Genomic DNA, 23498 nt, shown 5'->3' with positions numbered 1-23498 from the left:
TGACTCCAACATAGTGATGTCATTTTGGTCCTCTTTGAGAATGAAAGACAACAACCAACCAGCTATTCTTTCTAATTTTGTAGCATTTGCTTTTGCTTTTTGTGTGTGTGTGTGTGGCTGTTCTTTCCATTTACAGCACTGTAGTCATTCTGCATGTTGTTTTCTTGGCTGTGCTTACTTTACTCTGCATCAGTTCATGTAAATTTTCCCATGATTTTCTGTATTCATCATATTTGTAGTTTCTCATAGCATAGTAATACACATTCACGTACTACAATTTGTCCAGCGATTGCCCAATCAATGAGCATCTACTTTGTTCCCAGTTCTTTGCTAATATAAAAAATACAAATATTTTTGGTGTAGATCAGGATTCTCTTTCTATCAATGACCTCTATGGGGTATAATCCTAGTAGTGAAATCTCTAGATCAAAGGTTATGGACATTTTAGTCACATTATTTACGTAATTCAAAATTGCTTTCCAAAATGGTTATACTGATTCACAGCTCCACTAACAATATAGTAGTGTGTCTAACCCCTCTAACATTGAGTATTCCTATCTTTGCCATCTCTGCTAATTTGTGAGGTGTGAGGTGAAAACTCGGGGCTGTTTTGATGTGTATTTCTCTTAATTTCAGTGATTTGGTGTATTCTTTCATATGGTTGTTAATAATTTATAAATCTTTTGAAAACTTATTTGTTCATATCCTATGACTACTTATCCTTTAGGGCCGGGCTTTTGGTCTTACATATATCTGTTAATTATTTATCTTGGAAATCAAACCCTTATGAGAGCAATTTGACAAAAAGACTTTTTTCTCATTCTGCTTCCTTTATTCTACGTGCATTAATTTTGTTTGTGCAGAAGCTTTTCTGTTCATATGTAATCAATGTTACTCATTTTTTCTTTTGTAATTGTCTTCATCCTTTGTTAAAGAATACCTCTTCTTCCCATAGCTGTGAAAAATATATGGTCTGCTTCTCTTCTTTTTTTTTTTATGGTATGATCTTTTATATTAAGGTTGCATATTCATTTGAGATGTATTGTGGAATATGGTGTAAGATGCAGGGCTAAGCCTACCACACTGCATTCCAGTTCTTAGCAAATAAGGAAGATTTTCCTAAATAATTTATGTTTTCTGTTTTATAAAACACTGAGTTCTATTGTTTCTGATTTTCCCTTATCTAGTCGGTTCCATTGATTGACTTCTCTACTTTTTAACCAATACCATATGGTTTTGATGACTGCTGCTTAAAAATATAGTTTGAGATCTGGAAGTGCTTTGTCTCTACGCTTTTCATTACTTCTCCTTGATATTCTAGATCTTTTGTTTTTCCAAATGGATTTTGTTATTATTTTATTGAGCTCTGTAAAATATGCCTCTGATAATTCAATTGGTATAACATTAAAATTGTAAGTTAACTTCGGAAGCATTGTTGATTTTACTATATTATTAAGGCCAGCTATGAACACTGAATATTCCCTCCAGCTATTTAAGCTCTTCTTTATTTCTTTAAGAAATACTTTTTAATTGTATCTATACCAGTATTTTGTGTGCTTTGGAAGGTTCATCGCCAGATATTTTATATACTTTGTAGTTATTTGGAGGGAAGCTAGGTGACCGCAGTGGATAGAGCACCAGGCCTGGAGTCAGGAATTTGAATTGTCCTGAGACACTTACTAGCTGTGTGACCCTGAGCAAGTCACTTAATCCTGTTTGCTCCAGTTTCTTCATTTGTAAAATGAGCTGGAGAAGGAAATGGCAAACTACTCCAGCATCTCTGCCAAGAAAACACAAAATGGGGATCACAGATAGTTGACTCAAAAGTTATTTTGAATGGGATTTCCCTTGATAAATTATTGCCTCTTGGATTTTGTTAATATGACATAGAAATGCAGATGATTTTTGAAGATTTGTTTTGTAACCTGCAACTTGGCTGAAGCTATCATTTTTTTTTTAAAGAGGCAATGGGGATTAAGTGACTTGCCCAGGGCCACACAACTAGCTAGTAAGTACCTGAGGTCGGATTTGAACTCAGGTCCTCCTGACTTTGAGGCTGGTACTCTATCTACTACACCACCTAGCTTACCCCCTGAAGCTGTCAATTTTCTAAATTGGTATCTTTGCTGATTCTCTAGGATTTTCTAAGTAAACCATCATATTATAAGCAAATAGGGTTAGTTTTATCTCTTCTTTACCTGTCTTTGTGCCTTTAATTTAATTTCTTTCCCTTGTCTTATTGGTATTGCTAGCATTTCTACAGCTATATAAATAATAGAGAGGAGAGTGGGCATCTTTTCTTAACTGCTTTAGGTACCAGGAAAGGTTCTAGTGTATCCTCATTGCATATGATTGGTTTTAGATATACGCTCTTTGTATTTAAAACACTCCCTCACTATCTATACTTTGTAGGGTTAAACATAAATAAGTGTTGTACTTTGTCAAAGGTTTTTCCCCTATCTAATGAGATAATTACTTAGTTTTAGACGCTTTTGTTTGTAATGTAATTAATTATGTTGATTGTTTTCCTAATGTTGAACCATCATTGTATTCCTGGTATAAATACAACTTGGTCATAATGAGTGATTTCTTGCATGAATAGCTATTGTCTGTTTAACAGCGTTTTATTTAAAATTTTGAATTGAAATTCATTAATGATATTGGTCTGTAGTTCTGTGCTTTACCCTTCCCTGGTTTAGGACTATATTTATACCATAAAAGGAGTCTGGTAAGGTGCTTTGTCTCTCAATTTTTGAGAATAATTTGTGCAATATTGATATTAATTGTATTTTAAAAGTTTGACAGAATTCTCCCAGAAATCTATTATTAACTGGAGCTTTTTCTTTTGTTTTTCCTTTACAACTAGATCTGTTTTCTTTTCTGAGACTGGATTGTTTAATGAGTCTCTGTTAGTTTGAGTATTTTATATTTGTGAGGGTATTCTCTTGAGTGTTGTTTTCTTAGCATAGTAGATAATTCTTTATATTTCTTTTGGTTTTGTGGTGATTTTACTTTACTCATTTGCTGTTTTATGGATTAGCTTTTCATCCTCTTCTTTTAAATCAGTTTGGCTAATATTTTATGAATTTATGAGTCTTTTCAAAACACCAGCTTTTAGTTGTATTTTATTATTTCTATAGGTATTTCAGTTTCCAGTTTTTTAATTTCCCCTACAATTTTTAATATCTCCCTTGTGCTTATTTTAGATTCATTTGTTTTCTAATTTTTAAAAATGCATATTCAGTTAATCAATTCTCTTTTTTTATTTTGTTAATGTATGTTTGTAGAGATATGATTTCCCCCCTGAGGACTGCTTTAGCTACATCCCAGAAATACTGGTATGTGGTTTCATTTACCATTTTCCTTTTGCCTAATTATTAATTTTTTTATTATTTGTTCTTTCACACACACACATCCTCGTGATATAGGACTTAATTGTTAAATTTCCATTTGGGTCTGTGTCTTTTGTTTGTGCTTCCTGAACATATGAATATTTTTATTGCATTATAGTTTATAAAGGACATATTTACTATTTATGCCTTTTTATATTTATTTGCAATCTCTCTCAGCCCTAATACATGATCAATTTTTTTTTAAAGTTCCATGCTGTGAAAAAAAGGAGTTGTTCCCTCATTGACATTTCAATCCAATTCAACAAGCACCTAAGTACTACTAAGGAGGTTTGTGTGTGTGCAGGTACACATGGGCACACAAGTGTCCACGTGTGTGTGCATGTGTGTCCATCAAACCCTTGGTTTTCTCAGGGCACTTTGCCTGGCCCTGTCACTTTTGCACTTTTCTCAGGCCTCCTTGTAGTATGGTCTCCTGTGACTTTCAAGGTGAAGTGACCAGACAAAACTGAAATATCAATTGGTGAAAAGTAACTGGAGGTTTCTAGAGCCAGAGCTGGAAGGGACCTCAGAGACCATTTAGTCCACCTCTGTCATCTTACAGATGAGAAAACTGAGGCCCAGGGAGGTTTTAAGTGACTTGGCCAAGGTCACACAGCTGGTAAGCAGCTGAGCCAGGATTTGAACCCAGGGCCTCGGTGTTCAAATCCAGTACTTTTCCCACTGCCCCACACTTCTGCACTTGGAAGCACATGTCTCAGGAATACATGTGCACATCCAGTTTATTTCAGTCAGTCAGGAAACATTTATTAAGCACCTACTACATGCTAAGCACTCAGGATAGAAAGAAAGGTAAGACAGTCCCTACTCTTTAACAACAATATTCAACAAATGGGTTAGAAATCCAAAAAGTGAAAACCACCAATTCCAGCAAAGCCTTTCAAAATCAGGTCACAACACTATAAAAGGTGATCTTCCCTTTCAGAGATGCTGGGGCTGAGGACAGAAGGTCATGGGGAAGGGTTAATAGAAAAGCAGGGAGGTAGCTGGGCTTCAGGCTGGGAGGGCGAGGCTGTGCTTTGGGTAATGGTTTTCTTAATCCAGGGTGCTGTACCCTTCGGCTCCTGTTTAAACAGTGCTCTGAGTCAGCTCATGTTACCAGTAGTTGAATTCGGAGGAACAAGAAAATTTATATTGCTTATTGATGGATGCTTTTGGCAAAATTGAAGCAAAATGGAAGGTGAATGACTGTGATTTGGCATCCAGATTGGATTGAGTTTGAAGTGTGGCAATACTTTATTTGGAAATAGGGCCATATAGGGAGCAGCAGGCAGGGCCTAATCCACTAGCGATTTTGAACAGTCTCTTTTTTCCCCCTGCCCAGGAGATCAAGTTACTTAGAGTCAGGGATTCAGAGCTGACAGGGGCCTCTGAGGCCATCCAAGGCAGCTGCCTTGTCTTACAGATGAGAAAAAAGGGGGCCAGAGAGGGGAAGGATTTTACTTAGAGACACACAGGTAGCACTGGCAGAGCTAGGACCTGAACCCAGGTCCTCTGCCTCCAAACATGGTGGGTTTTCCATTCCACCAAAGGTCCAGAGCAGGAGTTCTAAACTTTGTTTTGTGGTCCCGGGCCCCTTGGCAGTGTGGGGCAGCTTATGAACCCCTTCTCAGATTCATGGTTTTAAATGCATAAAATGAACTACATAGGATTACAAAAGAAACCAATTGTATGAAAATATAGTTGTCAAAATATATTCAAAAAAACAAACAAACAAGTTCATGGGCCCCAGGTGGACTTCCAAAAACTTCTGAGCACATAAAGTCTATTTATGCAACAAAGAAGCATAGAATTTTAGACCTGGAAGGAGCGTTAGAGAATCAAAGCTAGTCCCAACCAGAGAAGGCCATTCTCAATGCCAGCATGGTGAGGGACACCCTTCTTCCCTACTGTGGACCAAAGACTTCTGTCCCCATGCCTCAAACCTAGTGGTCCACCGGTCCCAGGCTTTTGAAAGGTGAGTGAGGGGAGGCTGGCCCTGGGAGAGGGCAAGAGAGTAGGGTCCTGTGCTAGCAGAAAGATGGAGCTGCACCCTCTCTTGGTGTAACTCTACACCCTTTGTAAGATTATGCCTTGCGTGGGCTTCATGGCTTTCCCCCTATCATCTTCTGTCTGTAGCATCATTCCTGCCCCCTCTCCAGCTGGTTTCATCTTAGGTGGGAAAAAAATGCCTGTCATCTAAATCCAATCCTTTTATGTTACAAAGGAGGAAACTGAGGCTCAGAGTGGAGATCTTTTCATCATATCACATCACCACTATGAAGGGGCTATGCAGGACACTTCTACATTCAAACACTTTTAGGGAAGGAAAAAAGAATAGATAAAATAAAGCCGATTTCTAAAGTATTTTTAATGTCTGTGAAGCACTTTCCTCACAACAACCCATCAAGGTAGGCACTACAAGTACTATTATCATCCGCATTTTATACAAATACACAAAGGATCTGTGATGTCCTGAGATACACTCCTGGTATGGCCATCCTTCTACCAATGTATATATACCTGAGCCTATCTATGGCATTATCATTTACTGTATGAGGTGACTACTTCCTGAAGGGAGAATAGACTAAAAATATTCTGTTAGCTGGAAAAATATTATCATTTGCAATGCTGCTCTAAGTTTTTATGGGGAGACTCTTTTTTTCAGGCTGACCCCAGGCCCCATATTCTCACCTCCTTGTCAGAGCTGAAGCATTCTACCAAAATGTAACAACAAACATGTTTTAAAAATCCACTTAGTCCCTTTATTATTATTATTTTATTTTGCTGAACTTTCCAAAAGCCTCCAAAGAGTGAGATACAAATCCTTGTTCTAGAAGGTCAGGGCAATCAATGCTGCTCACTGCCTCGGGCAGATAGACACAAATACCTTAATGCCATTGATTGGCACAGTGCATGGCCTAGAGTAAATGCTATATAATTGTTACTGTTATTGTTATTATTATTATTATACCCTGTGTTTGGGGGAGGGGTGGGACAGGGGAGAAAGAAGTTGGCACTTGACTTTCCACTCTTGTTTTGAGGGCACTGGATTCTGTATATACTCCTGCCTGTCACCAGAAGAGCCCAGCTACGTCATAGAACCACAGTATTTCAGAGATGGTGCCTTAGCCGGCATCTAGTCCAACCTGTGTACTACAATAAATTGAACAGTTGATCCTCTGGCCTCTGCTTGAAGGCCTCCAGGGTAAAGACCACTACCTTCCAGGGCAGTCCATTTCCCTTTGGGACAGCTCTAATTATTAGGAACCTTTGCCTAACATTGAATAGAAACCTGCCTCTCTGAAACATCGGCCCACTGTTCTTCACTCTGTGGCCGAACAGAACAAGCCTAATCCCTCTTCCGGCAGCTAGGTGTCATAGTGGATACAGCATCAGGTTTGGAGTCAGGAAGACCTGAGTTCAAATTCAGCCTCAGACACTTTCTAGCTGTGTGATCCTGGGTAAGTCACTTCACCCTGTTTGCTTCAGTTCCTCATCTGCAAAATGAGCTAGAGAAGGAAATTGCAAACTACTCCAGTATCTCTGCCAAGAAAACCCCAAAAGAGGGGCAGCTAGGTGGCACAGTGGATAGTGTACCAGCCCTGGAATCAGGAGGACCTGAGTTCAAATCCAGCCTCAGACACTTGATACTTACTAGCTGTGTGACCCTGGGTAAGTCACTAAACCCCACTGCCTAGCAAAGAAAACAAAAAGAAAACCCCAAAAGGGATCACAAAGAATCTGACGCAACTGAAAGGACGGAACAACAACAACAATCCCTCTTCCATATGACGGCCTTTTAAACACTTCAATCAATCCATCAAGGTATTTTTTCAGTGCCTAGCATTGTGCTACATGCCAGGGATGTGAAAGTCATGTAGTCCTTACCCACAAGGAGTTTATATTCTACTGGAGGAAGGGTTATAACAACATGTTCACAGATAATAAGTAAATATAAGATACATACAAACTAAAGACAGCTCTCATATCCCCTCTGAGTCTTCTCTTCACCAGACCAAGCATTCCCAGTTCCTTTAACCAATGTTCCCACAATGTAGACTCAAGGCCTTTCACCATTCTGGTTGCCTTCCTCTGGACAGTCTCCAACCTGTCAATGTACTTCTTGAACTCTGGTATCCCGACCTCGATATAATATTCCAGATATCCTGAGCTGAGTTTTGAGGATGCGTTGCCCTATGTTGTCCTGAGTTGGGGATCCCTTATTGTCTAAAGTTGGCTGAAGCTGGAAGTGTTCTTTTTTTCCCCCCAAGGCAATTGGGGTTAAGTGACTTACCCAGGGTCACACAGCTAGTAAGCGTCAAGTGTCTGAGGCCAGCTTTGGACTCAGGTCCTCCTGACTCCAGGGCTGGTGCTCTAGCCTCTGTGCCATCTAGCTGCCCCTGGAAGTGTTCTATGTAATGTCCCTGTACCAGGACACCTTGGTTGAACCTATCAGTAAGCATTTATGAAGCAACTCTCCAAAGTTGCCAACGATATCTTAATTGCCAAATCTAATGGACTTTTCTCCATCCTCATCCTTCTGGACATCTCTGTTCCTTTAACATTGTCCATTGCCCTCTTTTCGTTGATTTTCTCTGTCTAGGTTTTATGACACCGCTCTCCTGATTCTCCCACTTTCAACTGCTTGTACATGTCTGAAACTCAACATGTCCAAAATTAAGCTTATCTTCCCCCAAACCCTTCCGTCTTCCTAACTTCTGAGTTACCTGCCAGTCACCCAGACTCACCACCTAGATGTCATCCTCAATTCCTCACTCTCATCCTCCATATCTTATCATTTGTTCATTCCAGTCATTTCTGACTTTATAACATATCTTGTATTTGCCCCTTTCTGTTCTCTGACAGTGCCATAAACCTGGTGTAGACTCTCTTCACCTCACTCTTGGATTGTTGCAAGAACCTGCAGGTTGGCATGTTGCCTCAAGCAGTTTCCCCACTCCTGTACATACTCCATTTAGGTGTCCAATGCATCTTCCCTAAGCCTGGGTCTGACAGGTCACCCCTCCCCCCAGCCCCTAAACTCCAGGGGCTCCCTATTACCCCCAGGATCAATACAAAATCTTGTGTTTGGCTTTTGACGAGGTTCATAACCCGGCCCCTTCCTACCTTTCCTATCTTCTTAGGCCTTGCTCTCTCCAGCATCCTCTGTGATCCAGTAACATTGGCTTCCCAGCACAGGACACTCCATCTCCAGAGTCTGAGCCTTTTTGCTGGCATGTTCCCTATCCCGGGGCCTCCTCCTTTCTCCCTCCTGGCTTCCTCCACTTCTCGGCTAATGTCCCACCTTCTACAGGAAGCCTTTCCCAGGCCTCCTTACTTTTGGGGCCTTCCCGCTGTGGATGATCTCCAATGTACCCCATGTGTTTTCTCCCCCATCAGACCGTGAGGTCCCCCAGGGCAGGGACTGGATTTTGTCTTTCTCTGAATCCCTAGCTCTTAGCACAGTGCCTGGCACACAGTAGGTGCTTAATAAATGCTTGTTGCCTGAGGGACCCTCAGGTGCTTTGGCCTCCCTCCCTCCCTCTGTTGGCAGGTGTTGAAACCGCCTCCAGAGGGGGAGGGGAGAAAGAAAAGGAGTACTGTCTTTGCCTTTCCTCCCTCTGCCTTTGCTGGGCTACCCAGTGTCCTTTTCTGTCCATGCCAGCCCAGGACTGCCCTCTCAGCTTGTGGTCTCATATGAAGGTATACTCAGCCTATGGACCTCAGCCCCCGAGGATGTGTGCTGACAAGGCCAGGGAAACGTCACCCATTAAAACTGAGGTTAAGCAGCATGGCGACACCTCAGTTTCCCTATCCATGAAAGGACAGACTGCTGGAGGGTCTTGAAGCTCACTAGGATCGCAGCCCTTGGCAGTCGGCTCCTAGCGCAAAGAGCCCACGTGGCATCCCGGAACAGGGCCCAAGACCCAGCAGAGACCTCCCCACCCCTCCATACGCAGAGACACGTGGCCAAGGCACGTGGCCAGGGCACGTGGCCAGGGCACATGGTCAGGGCACGTGGCCAGGGCCCGTGGGGGGAGGGATGATTGAACCCTTGTCCGCATGTGCAGTAGCTCCACCTCTGAAAAGGGCGCGCTGGTGCCCTATATATACCGTGCCCCGCCTTCCGCCAGCGCATTCTGCCATTGAAGAGCGGCGGAGTAGGTAGGGAGAGGGGCTATCTGTCTTGAGGCTGATAGGCCTTAGTGGGCAGGTGGGGGGGGCGAGGAGGCCCTGAGTGGGCAGGTGGGGGGGAGGGGAGAAGGTCCTAAGTGAATGGGGGGGGGTCCCGAGTGGGTAAATAAATGGGTAAAGCAGGAAGCGGGCTTGGATGGGTAGGCCCAAATGGGTCCTCCTGTGGTGCCGTTGGTGCCCCGGCTACAGCTCACTTGAGGATTCCCCTTTTGTGTCTTTGAGCGGTGTTTTAGGAACTCGAGGCAGCCTCCTCAGGGTGCGCGGCGACCCTCCCCCAAGAGGCGAGCCGTTAGGCAGCTCCCCACCCCCACCCCAGACTTTGGGGACCTGACGGAACAGAGCCTCCGACCACCTGGTGAGCAGCCCGCGGGGCAGCCTAGGGCCGCCTGCCAAGCCTTTGCCCCCTTTTCCTTCCTTCCCCTCTGCCGTGTGTACCGAGTATTGTTCGAGGTTGGGATGCTGCGTGAGCAGTCATGGAAAGCACTAGAACGCAAGGGAGGAGTGGGGCAAGAAAGCGTGTTGCCTAGAGGAGCTAGAGTAGTAAGAAGAAAAGGAAAGTGAAGGAAGGCTAGGAAGCGGAGTGGCTTGGGACAGCAGTTGGAGGGGTGTTGTAGGAGGGAGGCCAGGCCCAAAGGAGAGAAAGAAAGGAAAGGGCTGAGGGGTGGGGGGGTTCTGGTGAAAAGGAAAGGAAAGAAAAGACAGCGGGCAGGAGCTTAGGGAAGCCATTGAGCAAGGCCCAAGGGAAAGGAAGTAGGGTGGAGTCTTGGGTGGCTGCGAGGGGGCCGAATACTCACGAGGAGTAAATGAAGGCGATGGAAAAATGGAAAAAAATGGAGGAAGAAGACAAAGGAAGTGGGGATGGTAGAGAGGGAGGCAAGTGCTTAGGAACCCGTGCTGTGGGAGGGTGCTTAGGGAGGCTACAAAGGAAGGAAAGAGGAAGGGAAGAGGAGCAAGCATTTGCTGGGGGGAGCCGGGCGCCAGCGGGAATGAGGCCACGTCCTCAGGCGTGACTGTGGATCGAGGAAAAAAAAAGAAAGGAAGAAGATGGCGCTTCCACAGCCTGAGGGGGAGGGGCAAGCGAGTACCACGTGCTTAGGGAATCTTCCAGAGAGCTATGAAACTGCTGTACCTAGAGCAGCCACAGGGGGCGCTCGCGGCTAACCCAGCCACCTCACCTGTTCTGATTTCGGCCCCACCCTTCCCTTCCGCCCCCGCCCCCTCCCCTGCCTCCTCTATCCCTGGCTTTGCTTACTTGCTACATCAATGCTTCTACTACAGGGGCGCAGAGGTCCTTGTTGTGGTCCATCATCCAGGCAGTGGCCACCTCCTGACCTTCCTCCTCCGAGGGGTCCTCCCCAACAGCAGCAGTAGCAGTGGCCCCCTCCCAGCCTCGGATGTGCAGTAAGCCCACTTGGCCTCTTCTCCTTTCTCCATAGGAGATTGGGGGGTGGGATGTGGGGTACCCCGCTGTCCTGGGTTCCAGTCCTGCCTTCCTCCCTTCACACTTGCATGACCCTGAGAGGGTCAACTTCCCAGAGTTATAGAGGATGAATGCCTTGCCATGGAACGCATCCCAACTTTTAGAAATGAGTGGGCACTCAGAGAACAGCTAGACTCTTCCCCCCTTATTTAGAAACTGAGGCCCAGGGAGCCCAAGTGATTTGTCCAAGGTCACCCAGTCCTAGTAAGTAAGACCAAATCCCAGCGCTCTTTCTTTCTCCTGCATGTTAATCCCCCCTGAGCTTCTCAGGTCCTCTGATCTTCATTTTCATATTGGGTGAAGATGGGGGGAAGGTGTCCAGTGTCTGGACCACCCTCCTCCTGAGGTTGTTTTTGTGAGGTTAAGAAAGGTACGGAGGCTCACCCAGTGCCATAGAGCTGTGGGTCGTCCCTTACTTTTCTCTTCCATCCCCTAGAGCCATACAGAGCAGAACAAGTGAGAGCTGCAGAGAAAGAACCCTGTATGGGCTCGAGACCACGCATTTCAGTGGGTCCAAGATTAGTGGGTTTTAGGGTGAAAAGTCAAGATTTTCAAAGGGCAGCAGGATGGTCTCCCCTCTGAAGGCCTGGCATCCAAGGAAGTTGTCCTGTCCTAAGTTTTTTGGAGTAGACTCTAATTGTTGAAACTTTTAAAATAATACCAGTAATTCTTACCTCTGGATTCTAGCCCCCAGGCCACATGTGGCCTTTTAGGTCCTTGGGTGCAGCCTTTTGATTGAGTCCAAGTTTGACAGAACAAATCCTTTTATTAAGGGGATTTGTTCTGTGGAGTTTGGATTCAGTCAAAGGGCCTCACTTGAGGACCTAGAGGGCCACATGTGGCCTGGAGGCTGCAGGCAGGTTCCCCAACCCTGCTTTAGAGTACCTTTCAGGCATATAAAGCTCTTTTCTCACAACAGCCCAGTCAGGTAGGCTGGACAGCCGCTTTTCTTTCTACTTACCTCATTTGTCTGGGCAGAGATTTGATGATCCCTGACATCAAGGGGAAAAAAAATCAGTGACCTGGGTTCAGTGGCATGTTTTGTGGGGTATACTCTAGCTTTTAAATCCAGTAAAAACATGTTTATCTTAGCCCCTAGTCATTTGAACTTGGAGAATGTTCAGTTTTACTGATTGAAGCTATCTAGGTTACTTAAAAAAAAGTTTCTATGAATCCTCTCTAGGTTAATATGCCTAATGAAATTGTTAGTCCAAATGATTTTTCTACCTTCTTCCTCCAAATGGTCTTGGTATAAGATCCGAGTGAATGTCTGCCTAAAAAGGTTAACGTTTGTACAATGGCACAAATGTAGTTTCCAAAGCAAAATGTTATCATCTTCAGAAATACTCTTGCTGTGAATCCTAGGAAGACCCTTCTCCCCAAATTCTTTAAACCCAAGAATTATAGGTGGACTAATTTTGCCCTTAGAATAGATTTTAAACAATTAGCACTTATTGTGCTGAGTGTATGTATATAAAAATATATGCAAACATGTACATAAACATTCACGATACATACCATACACATATATGCACATGCATGCTATGTATATACATATGTATACACATACTGCAAATTTACCACTTCGATTTTAAATTATTTCATTATTTGCTTTGTTTTGAAATTTTTGTTTGGCTCCTGACGGTGTCTTTACAGGAGATCTACTGTTTGTGAGAGTTGCCTAGAGAGCTGAGGTTAGTAGCTATCGTGCCTGGGGTCCCAGAGCCGGTGTGTGTCACATGTGGGCCTTAAAATACATCTCTTGGGGCAGCTTTATGGCACAGTGGATACAGCACTGGCCCTGAAGTCAGGAGGACCTGAGTTCAAATCCGGCCTCAAACCAAACACTTGACACTTACTAGCTGTGTGACCCTGGGCAAGTCCCTTAACCCCAATTGCCTAAAAAAACCCCCAAAACCACATCACTTGACTTCAGGGCCTGCCCTCTGCTGCTCTAGGTGCCAACCAATCTGTATTGGTACTGTTTCCTCAATCAGAAATTCCCTAGATGAATGAAATCACAGGTTTAGTCCCTATCACCCTATGATACAATTTAATATGATAAAAAAAAAATTAATGACTAGATTTCAATATCATTGGTTTCCTTTGTAAGCTTATGTATTTTATGAATTTAAAAACCTGAGTCTGAGAAGGGGTCCCTAGGTTTCACCAGGTGAATGCAATGTCACTGGAAGTTTTCAAGGAGGGCCTTAATAGGACCCACTTATTCAGAATATTCTGGAAGGGATTCCTGGTATGTGTAGACTGGATTATGCCATGTACCATGGCCTCTGTCTTCCTCCTATTTTGTACACCACAAGTACTGTAGGGGCTTGCCTACGTCTGCTCTGAAGCTCAAAATAAGGGGTCCTTTACCTTTTGGGAGCCCCCAGTCTGGTGAAGCCTATGGATAGGTCCCTTCTCACAATCATGATCGTAAATATATAAAATAAAATCCAGAGGATTACTAAGAAGACCAGTGATTGAAATATAGTGATCAAAATATGTTTTGAAAAAGAGTTCATGTCAAATCCAGCTTCAGACCAGACACTTGACACTTACTAGCTGTGTGACCCCTGAGCAAGTCACTTAACCCCAATTGCCTGGAAAAAAAAAAGAGTTCATGGGCCTCAGGTCAACAACCCATGTTTTAATCCTTTGAACCTGGAGTCTTCAAGATGCTTCCCACCTCTGACCATCTCTTTATGTCAGCAGAATGTGTCAAGTAGAGTAGGAGATGATGTCAGTAACATTTGAAAAACAACATTACTAACTGCTGATAATGCAATTCTTGGATCATCATGAATTACCTTTAACTGGTCGTTTTTAACAGTTATCTTCAAAGTTTAATAATAAAATTATTTAAAAGTACTATGAATTTAAGATTGAACCCCAGTGCAACTAATTAGACTTACTTTGTCTGTCATTTTAACGTGGAAACAGATCATAATGTTTAAGTCATCTCCCAAGGATTCTTTACCCATTCATTCCCATTTACTTTTCAAAAACCCTTTAGTCATAGTGAGTACTCTGTATTTTTTGGTTCCTCTTTTTTCACTTGATATTATTTCATTAAGGTCAGTCTAGATTTTTTTTAAGCTATTAGGCTTAATCAGTCTGAATTCCATTATGTGAATATGTCCAAATTAATTGAACCTTTCCTCTATTGTTGGACATTTAGGTTACTTCTCAGTTTTTTTGTAAGGACAAGTAATGCAGATAGCTTGTTTTGGGGGGGGGAGAGAAGTGGAGAGGGCATGATTGAACTACCTTCATAATATAATTCCAGCAGTGGGATTATTGACTAGTAATTTCTTCTGCAGGGACTAAAAAGGCTTTGCAGGAAAATTTGGCTAGTCAGGGCTGAAAGCAGTGGGGCCTTGTATTTGGTGCTTTTAGAGGGAGGACCACCTGATTTAAATGAAGACACCCAAGGGAGCAGGAGGAAGGGGTTACGAGGTAGTCCCTCAAGCTCCACACACTGGGGCCAGTAATAACAACTCCAAGGTAAGGTAGGCCACCAGGGTCCTCATCTTGGGGCAGGGACCAGCACCCTCAGAGTGGAATGGGGAAAGCGTTAGGGAAGGAATACAACCAGGGATCTCACCAGAAAACCTCAGGCAATGATGGTCTTGAGGCTATAGCAGGAAGAGGGATTATTTGAAATGGAAGATAGTGAGGAGTGAATGAAATCAATACGGTTAGAGTAAGAAGAGTAGGAGGAAGGACCCTTTGCATCAAATATATCTTGATAAGTCTGGTGTCCAAGATATGTTGAGAATTGCCCCAAATCTATAAGACTGAGAGCCATTCCTTGGGTGATAAATGGGAAAAAGATACAGGTTTCAGAAGAAGAAATGCAAACCTGTGAGTGACCATAAAGATGATCACTCCAACTCACTACTAAGAGAAATTCAAATAAAGCCAACAAAAGCGTGAGGTGTTACCTCATGCATCAAATTGGCAAAGAGGATAAAAGATAGAAACGGAATGTTGGAAGGGCTCCACCAAGTTAGGGAGCCTAACTTCCTGTTGGGTCCTGTGTATTATACTGTGCCCTCATCAAAGAGGGTGCTGTGCTCTAGGAGCAAACCAGAATTGAAGTAGTTCAAAAGAAATGCGAGATGGGCAAATTTAGAGAATCCACGTCAAATGTACATGTGGACTACTTGGGCTGACCTGTGGTAGAGCCTTCCAAGCTCATATTGGTCTGATCAGCCACAGAGGGACACACTGTGACTTAACTCTAACATAGAAATGTCGTTTTGGTGCTCTTTGAGAAAGAAAGACCACAGCCAACAGTCATAACGCTGTAGTTGGACCATCTGAAAACAGTTTGGAATTCTGTAAAAAAAGTTAGTAAACTGTTTCATATCTTTGACCCAGCAATGTTCTCTATTTTTTTTCCATTTGTTTTTGGTGAGGCAGTTAGGGTTAAGTGACTTTCCCAGGGTCACACAGCTAGTAAGTGTCGAGGCACACAGCTAGTAAGTGTTGAGGCTGGATTTGAACTCAGGTCCTCCTGACTCCAAGGCCAGAGCTCTATTCACTGCACCACCTAGCTGGCCTCCCGGCAATGTTCTCTAAGGAAATGAAAGATAGAAAGAAAGGGACCATCTATACCAAAATAAGAAAGAAAGGGCCCATATTTACCAAAATACTTACAGCAGTGCTGTTTGTGGTAATAAAGTGGAACAAAGTAGGTATATGTTGGGGAATGGTTGAACCTTTAAGCGTGGTATATAAAAGAATGTTATTACACCATGAGAAACAACAAATACGAGAAATTCAGAGAAACTTGGTAAGACTTGAATGAACTACAGTGAATCAAGTAAACAAAACAGCACTATACGTGATGATGAAGTAAAAGAGACATCAAATGGCCAATGAGCTCGCAATGTAACAGAAAATTGCTTTTGTCAATGTGAACAAGAACCCTGGTAGGAACTTAAAGGGAGTGACTAAAAAATGGTGATGACCCTTTTTGTGCTGACATTCACTGTAATACTAAGGAGGTTTAATTGGTTGTACTGCTTTTAGATGTGGGTGTTAGGTTTTTAATAAAAATAAAGCCTTTAGGGCGGGATGATAATCCTCAAAGGCTACCAGATAGGAATCCAGATCGTGTCCTGTGCAAAAGAGGATGAGGCTGTGTGACGCAATGCCAAGAATGCCAGTTTTGGAGTCAGAAAACCTGAATTTGAATCCTACTGCTGCTGCTGCTGCTCACTGCAATTCTTTGTCCATAAATGAGTGAGTTAGACGAGATGACCTGACCTTTGAAGGTCACCCTGATCCTCTGGTCTCAGACATGTGGGCACTCCCGCCACTGGTACAGATTGCGGCCTGTTCACAACCCTTCATCCTGTGTGACTCTTGTCCAGGTTCTGTATCTGTTCCAAGGTACTGGGAGGCCCCCTCTAGACCATCTGACATTGTGCAGATTCCTGGGGGACCCATGAGCTGTCATCTTCCCTCCAGTACCCCGGGGCTTCCCACATGCATTTCTGACCCTATGTTTCTCTGGTAGTTTTCATGCCCCTTCCACCCAGTTCAGTTTTGGCAATATGCTAAGCTTGTGCATGCCTCTGCATTGCCTTTTGTACTACAGGTAGCTAATTCTTTATCTTCTGGCATAATCCATGACTTTTAGCTATGACTTCCTATTTCTCTTCTCCTGGGGGAATGGGTATAGGGGTCAATTAAAGTAAATATAAAATGACGACATGGGGCAAGGGCAGAAAAGGTGTGTGTTAATAATAATTTGGTTCACATACCAGCTCAGTCATTTAACTGGCTTGAATGTGGGCAAATTATTTTGTACCTCAGGGCCTCAGTTTCTTTAGTTGTGAAATAAGGAGCCATGCTAAAAGATACATATATATTCTTCCAAGGATTCTTTCCACAGGCTTTTTGGCTTTGTTTTGAGTGCAACGTTATGGGTCGCTAGACATACCAAGGTTTTCTCCTCAGAGTGGTTTTTGGCTAGGGCAGTATAGAGGTCTTGCCTTTGGCTAATTAACAATCTCTTCATTCACTCTGAGTTAGTGTATGCATTGGGCTATTTGTGCTGTCAGTATTTGGATTCATAGAAGGTCATAACTGGAAGGCACCTTAGAGCCTATTGACTCTCTTCTCCTCCTCCTCTTCTTCCCCCGTTTTATAATAGCGGACTTGGGGGACCTGGAGTTGCTTGGCCTCTTGATGAAGTGAGCATTTGGTATGGCTTTATCTGCCCCTCTCTTGTGGTCAAATTCCTGAATGGGACAGGGTCAGAGTGTCCCCATACAAAAGTCAACTTTGTTCACCTTTAGAGGGACGTGTAAGATACTGGAAAGCATGTCCAAGTGCCAGAAAGGGCAGGTTCTTTGGATAGACAGAATGATGTTTCAGGTTAAGCTTCCGTACATCTGTCAAATGATGGAGGGTAAAAAAAGCAGAACCAGAAGAAAAAGACACATAAGTTGACTTTGCCTAGGCCAATGTAGAGGAAAATGAAGAAACATGGTTTTGTGGCTAAGGGGCAAGCCTTCCTTCCAAGCCTTTCCTCAGGCATGTACTCAAACCACTTCAGCGTAGGAATGACTTAGTTCATGGTTTTTGTCTGTCTCTTCCCCTATCCCCAACCCCCATAGCATCTAGTACAGTGCCTGGCACGTGGTAGGCATTTAACAAAGCTTGTTGCTTGATTCTAGCTCTGTGGCCCTGGGCAAATCACTTCACCTTGGAGAGCCCTGCGAACTCTCCAAGACTCTTAAGCTGCAAAGGAGAGTTGCCCAGGCTTTCACACTGAGGGAATCAGGGATCTGGATCCTCCAACCCTGATCATCCCAAAGAAAGGAAAGGTAAAAACCAAAAACAACAGAAAAATTGATGGTAAATAGAATGGATAATGGTGCAAGCATGCTAGTTAATGCACGTGGCCGGGTTTTAAGCCCAGTTAAGTGACAGGAGGAATATGGTTGTTTGCCAATTGTTGGCAGTGACTTTCTGAGCTCTTATTTGTTTGCAGGATTTAGGGTGGATGGTTTTGGGGTGGTAGTGGTATACACACATATTTAAAAACAAGCTACAATTAAGCTTCCTTGCAAATACAGAAGACAAACTATATTGTTTACTATTGCTAAGATTTAAAATCATTTTTTTATACCTTTTGTTTTAATAACATCTATGTTTCCCAGTATATCCCCACTCAGTCCTGCCTTCCCAGAGAGCCATCCCTTATTTTTATTTTTTATTTTTCTTTGACTAGGCAGTGGGGTTAAGTGACTTGCGCAGGGTCACACAGCTAATAAGTGTTATTTACCTGAGGCCACATTTGAACTCAGGTCTTCCTGACTCCAGGGTCAGTGCTCTGTTCACTGCACCACCTAGCTGCCCTTCCCCCATCCTTTATTTTTCAAAAAGACTATAGAAGAGAAGAATTCAACAAAACTAAGGAACCACGTCAGCCAGAGCCTCTATTTTATTCAGTGTTACACAACCATATTCCCCCACCTCTGCAAAAGAGTTGCTTTGCTTTTAATGTTTCCCATGGCAAAGTCTCTTTCTTCCAAACCAGGGCTTGAGGTCCCCTATATTTCTTTCCTTGTCCTCTCTCCTCCTACCCTTGGTACTTTTGCTTCTATTTTTTGTTTTTAAATTTATGGAATAAAACATTTCCATAACATAATACATGAAACTGCTAATCTACGCATAACTTTCAAATATACAAAATTATCATGCAAACTTATTTTCTCCTCCTCTTTTTAAAAAAAATCTTGGTAGTATTTTATTTTTCCCCCAATTACACGTAAAGATAATTTTCAGCATTTATTTTCATAAAATTTTGAGTTCCAAATTTTTCTCCCTCTCCCTCTTCCCTTCCACCTCCCCATGACAGCAAGCAATCTGATATAGGCCATAGACGTACAATCCTGTCAAACATATTTCCACATTAGTCATGTGAAAGAAGAATCAGAAAAGGGAAAAACCATGAGAAAGCAAAAACAAAAATGAAAATAGTACGCTTCAATCTGCATTCAGATTCCATGATTCTTTCTCTGAATGTCATTATGAGCATTTTCCATCATGTGTCTTTTGGAATTGTCTTATATTATGATATTGCTGAGAAAAGCTCAATATATTATAGTTATCATCAAGCAATGTTGCTGTGTACTATGTTCTCCTGGTTCTGCTCACTTCACTCAGTATCAGTTCATCTAAGTCTTTCCAGGTTTTTCTGAAATCTGCCTGTTCATCATTTCTTATAGCATAACAATATTCCATTACATTCATATAACACAACTTGTTCAACCATTCCCCACTTGATAGGCATCCCCTCAATTTCCAATTCTTTGCCACCCTCCCTTTTATCAATTAATTAAAAACCCATGGATCTTAGCAGTCCTAGTTTCACCATAACCCTCCTTCTTACATTATAATCTTTATTTTAAAAGTCCAGACAGCTTTATGTAAGCTACCAGGTACATTTTTAGGATTGCTGTCCTTGAAGAGGAGCTGATTCTTATCCAGGACTCCCCACCAGCCAACTTAACTTAACCCCTTGGTCACTGTGATATTCCTGCACTGTCTCCTTACCTAGAGTTGCTCCAAGCCCTGAAGTCTTGCTGTCGCACATGGATTCCTAAAAAAGGCAGGAATTTGGACCAAAGGATTGAAATACAGGATGATATTTTCCCTTTTATCCACCTAGATGTTTAAAAATATTCAATATCTTTACCTCCCTTTCATTCACTTGGGAGACCAGTGGATCTTGGTGGGAAGAAGTTAAGGAAAAAAGGACCTGAGGCCTAGGCCATTTGGGATAGCATTCAGGGATTAACCGAAGTTGGAGGGGATTTTATAAACTTAGTCAGATAGAGGTTTTGGACAGAAACATTGCTCCTTGCAAGGTGCAGAAAAGTTCCAAGACATATCAACTGCCTATGGAATCTTAGGCTAGCTAGTGTTTGCTGTTTAAAAAAGAAAAAAGTAATTTGGCTTCTGGTGGCAAAGACTATTGTGGGGAGGGGAGAGGTCCACAGTTGACTGTGAAAAGCAGAAAGGGATTTTTTTAACCCTAAGTCAGATAGGTGCTTGTGACAGACATTGTTCTTGGCCTAGGTTTGACCCCTGAAAGCAAAGATTCTCAAAGCTCCATGTAGCTAAGACTAAAGGAAGTGACAGCTCTCTTTCCTGGTGGAGAGAAAGCAGCTAAGGATTTCTCCTTAGTCTGATGTCTGGGTTTGGAAGGGCCTTGACTGAAAAACCCCTGGGCTCTAGGCTCAGAGAGAGTGATGGAGTCTGGCTGAGGCCTGGAAACTGAGAGCAGGGAGATACTCTGTGCTCTCCTTCATACCCAGCAGAGCCCTGCCTAAGAGCTGTGGGATACAGTGGAGTACTGAGCTCAGCAAAGATTTTATGCCTTTCAGGACCAGAGGAGCAGACAGCCGGAGCAGTTCGAGACGTCAGAAAACATTAACAGCCTTGCAGGGTGTGAGGTATACGTTGCTTTTCCACCTGTGTGTTCTGGCTACACATAGCCTCACACCTCTGCCATTCCAAATGTCTTCTGTAGACGTGGACCCTTCCACGATCCCTTTGGCGCCAGTCCAGGTGTCTCCTCCACCCCCTGTGCTGCCTCTGTGGGTGCCGCCCCTTCTGTGCTGCGTGCCCGCCATTCTTTCTCCCTGTTTGCTTCTGCCTGAGAGCTTCCAGGTGTGTGTCCCCTGTTCTGCAGCTATTTCATGTGTGTGCCCCACTCCACATGCTGCCTGCCAATGTTTGTGTTACTCCACTGCTATTTCTGCTTGGGAGATCCCTGGCCACATGATACCTGGCCACGTGGGTGTCGTTTCACGACGCAGGGGCCTTACTGCTTCTGTCATCCGGCCACGCAGGCTTTCCTCTGTGATTGCTCCCATGCAGGAGCTGCGTTCTGCATGCCACGTGGGCCCCTATGTGCCCCTTTATGATTGCATCCATGGGGGAGCCCAGTCTCGTGTGCTGCCTGCTCAGGTGTATGTCCCTCCTTACATCCTGCCTGTCCATGTGGGAGTCCTTCCACGGATTCTGCCTGCCCACGTTGGAGCACCTTATGCGCTGCCCATTCGCATGGGTCCTGCTCCAAATAGTCAGCCTGCCCCCTCGGGAGACCTTCCACAAATATTTCCACAAGGGAGCCCCTCCAACACTGTTGCCAGACAGGAGCCTTACCCTGATGCTTTGAATGTCCGTGCTCCTCTCCGTATGGTGAATGGCTCTGATGTTGCTCCACGAGTTGCGCCCAGGAGCCTTGCTGCATATGCTGTCTCCTAAAGTGATGCCTATTGTGCACATGCTTTATTCATGTTTCTTCTGTATGGTGGGATTCTTCACATGTGCACTCTGGCCATGTGTATTCCACTTTTGTATGCCCCCCTGTTTTCTAGACATACTCACTTTGCATTCAGTATATATGTCTTCTCAGGAGAGAGTACCCAGGTGGATGGGGGCAAAATGTTCTAATGTTTCTGCTTTTCATAAATTTTATTCTATTAAATGAAATTTTTTCAAATTATTTGTGTCTTTTTTCTCAAGATAAAAAATAACAGTGGAGGCTTCATAAGTATAATTTTTGAGTGGCTGCAGTCCCACAGAGTATCTTGAACCCACAGTAGCTTCTTTTGGGAGGGGAGAGATCTGAGTGGAAGCTGGAGTACCCCCAGGTGCTCTGGTATAGGTTGCTGTCCAGTGTTCTCATGTGAGATGCCTTGATACTTTGAGGCTTCACATTTTGTGATTGGACAGTATAGTTTCTTGATATTTTTCTTTTCTTCTTTTTTTAATATGCTAGGCCAGTTGCTTTCAAATAGTTATGGTATGGTAGCATGTTTAAGTATGGCTATCTCTTGTATCACAGTGTATACGTGACTATAATTTAAGCCAAAACACACTTTAGGTGCTGATTATTTAGAACACAGGTGTGCAGTGCTACACCTTGAGCTATGTAGAAGGCTGATATTCAAGGTACACTTCATGATCTAGGAGATAAGGTTATTGAATGAACGTGCCTTTTGAAATGAATTTATGGAAAAGCCTTTATTAAGCACCTATTGCATTCCAGAGCCTGTGCTATGTGCATTGAGGCCCTCATTCTATGCCTTTAAGAAGCTTACATTCTAGTTATGTGGAGACAACATGCAGGGAAATAGTTAATAAGTATTTATTAAGTACTTACTATATATGTATCAGGCTCTGTACAGCTTGCTGGGGATACAAATACATAAAAAGATAGTTCCTGCCTTCGTGGAATTTACACTCTAATGAGAGAAGACAGCACGTAAAAGGAAGCTGGTAAAGGGGAGGGGTAGGGAGAGAAAGGGGGAAAGTACCTGGTGGATGCATGATGGCGAAATCTGGAGGAGTACAGCTGCATGGGATATGAAGAAATGGCTGGCCTGGGCACCTTCCTTAAATGAAGGTTTGGGAGGAGCTCTCTGTTCGCCCCCCACCCCACTCCCAATCAGAAGGGCCCCAGGGACAGAGGGTAAGAACCAAGACCGATCTGATCTTGCAGGAGGAAAATGTTCCTGGGGTGTGAGGGGGAAGTCCAGAGGAGTGCCACCAGTTGGGGAAAAAAAAATAGTGGCTGGGAAAGGGAGTGAGTGTTAGTCTAGGCTTCACAGTGGTGGGTGAGGCGAGTGGCCCTATGGTCTGGTTGACTCACTTGCATTTTAAATTTAAAATTCTGCTCTTTAAACACTAGAAAAAGAATCTTCATATACACAGCAGAATACGAAGAAAGAATTCTGTGTGAAGCTGTGTTTCCATTTTCATACAGCTTGCATTTTTAATAAGTACATAATTCTACCCATCACTTCAAAAACTGTCCTGTTTGACTGTACTTCCTTCTGTTCTTTTTGTTCTCTGTGCGTTTAAAAAAAAGTACAATGGTGTGCTCTCTCTTCCTCTTCCTCTGTGTCTTTTCTTCCCCTTCCCCTTTTTTTCTGTCTCCCTTTTTCTTTCTCCCCTCTTTCCCTTTCTCTCTTCCCTGTCTTTATCTCTCTGTTTCTCTCTTGGCGTCACTATTGCTGCCCTCCCTCTCTTAACCGGGAATAACAAAGGGAAAAAATTCTTCTACCAAATAAGCATTGCTGAGCAAAACAAGTCCATACAGTGTCTGTGTCCAGAAACAAGTCCATACAGTGTCTGTGTCCAGAAACGTATACCTCCTTCCTCACCTTGTGCCCACCACTTCTCTGTCCTAAGGTGGATAGCTTGCTTCTTCACAAATCCTCTGGAGGTGTGGGCCTGGCCATTGCATTGATTAGCATTCTTAAGCCTTCCAAAGTGGTTTCTCTTGATAGCATTGCTGTCCTTGTATATACATGGTTCTCCTGGTTCAGTTCACTTCACTCTGCATTAGTTCATACTGCCCAAGTTTCTTGGAAATTGCCTCTATTGTCACT

General features: G+C 43.4%; 1 protein-coding gene across 1 annotated transcript; it reads left to right on the top strand.

Annotated features, from left to right (window-relative positions):
* The first annotated feature begins 10870 nt into the window (after positions 1 to 10870).
* LOC110196564 (uncharacterized) lies at positions 10871 to 21557 on the top strand. The gene is made up of 2 exons (XM_020969874.2): positions 10871 to 10988; positions 20481 to 21557. The coding sequence occupies exon 2, from the start codon at positions 20614 to 20616 to the stop codon at positions 21364 to 21366; it is 753 nt and encodes a 250-aa protein (XP_020825533.1). The 5' UTR covers positions 10871 to 10988; positions 20481 to 20613; the 3' UTR covers positions 21367 to 21557.
* Positions 21558 to 23498: the final 1941 nt, after the last annotated feature.

This window comes from Phascolarctos cinereus, unplaced genomic scaffold, assembly GCF_003287225.1.
Source record: "Phascolarctos cinereus isolate Bilbo 61053 unplaced genomic scaffold, phaCin_HiC Scaffold_8;HRSCAF=390, whole genome shotgun sequence".
Taxonomy (NCBI): domain Eukaryota; kingdom Metazoa; phylum Chordata; class Mammalia; order Diprotodontia; family Phascolarctidae; genus Phascolarctos; species Phascolarctos cinereus.
Note: the sequence above shows the minus strand (reverse complement) of the source record. Positions and strands in the feature narration are given on the sequence as shown.

What these genes read in the sequence shown, in the direction of transcription:
- LOC110196564 (XM_020969874.2), top strand. Translation starts at nt 20,614, where the DNA reads ATGTCTTCTGTAGACGTGGACCCTTCCACGATCCCTTTGGCGCCAGTC.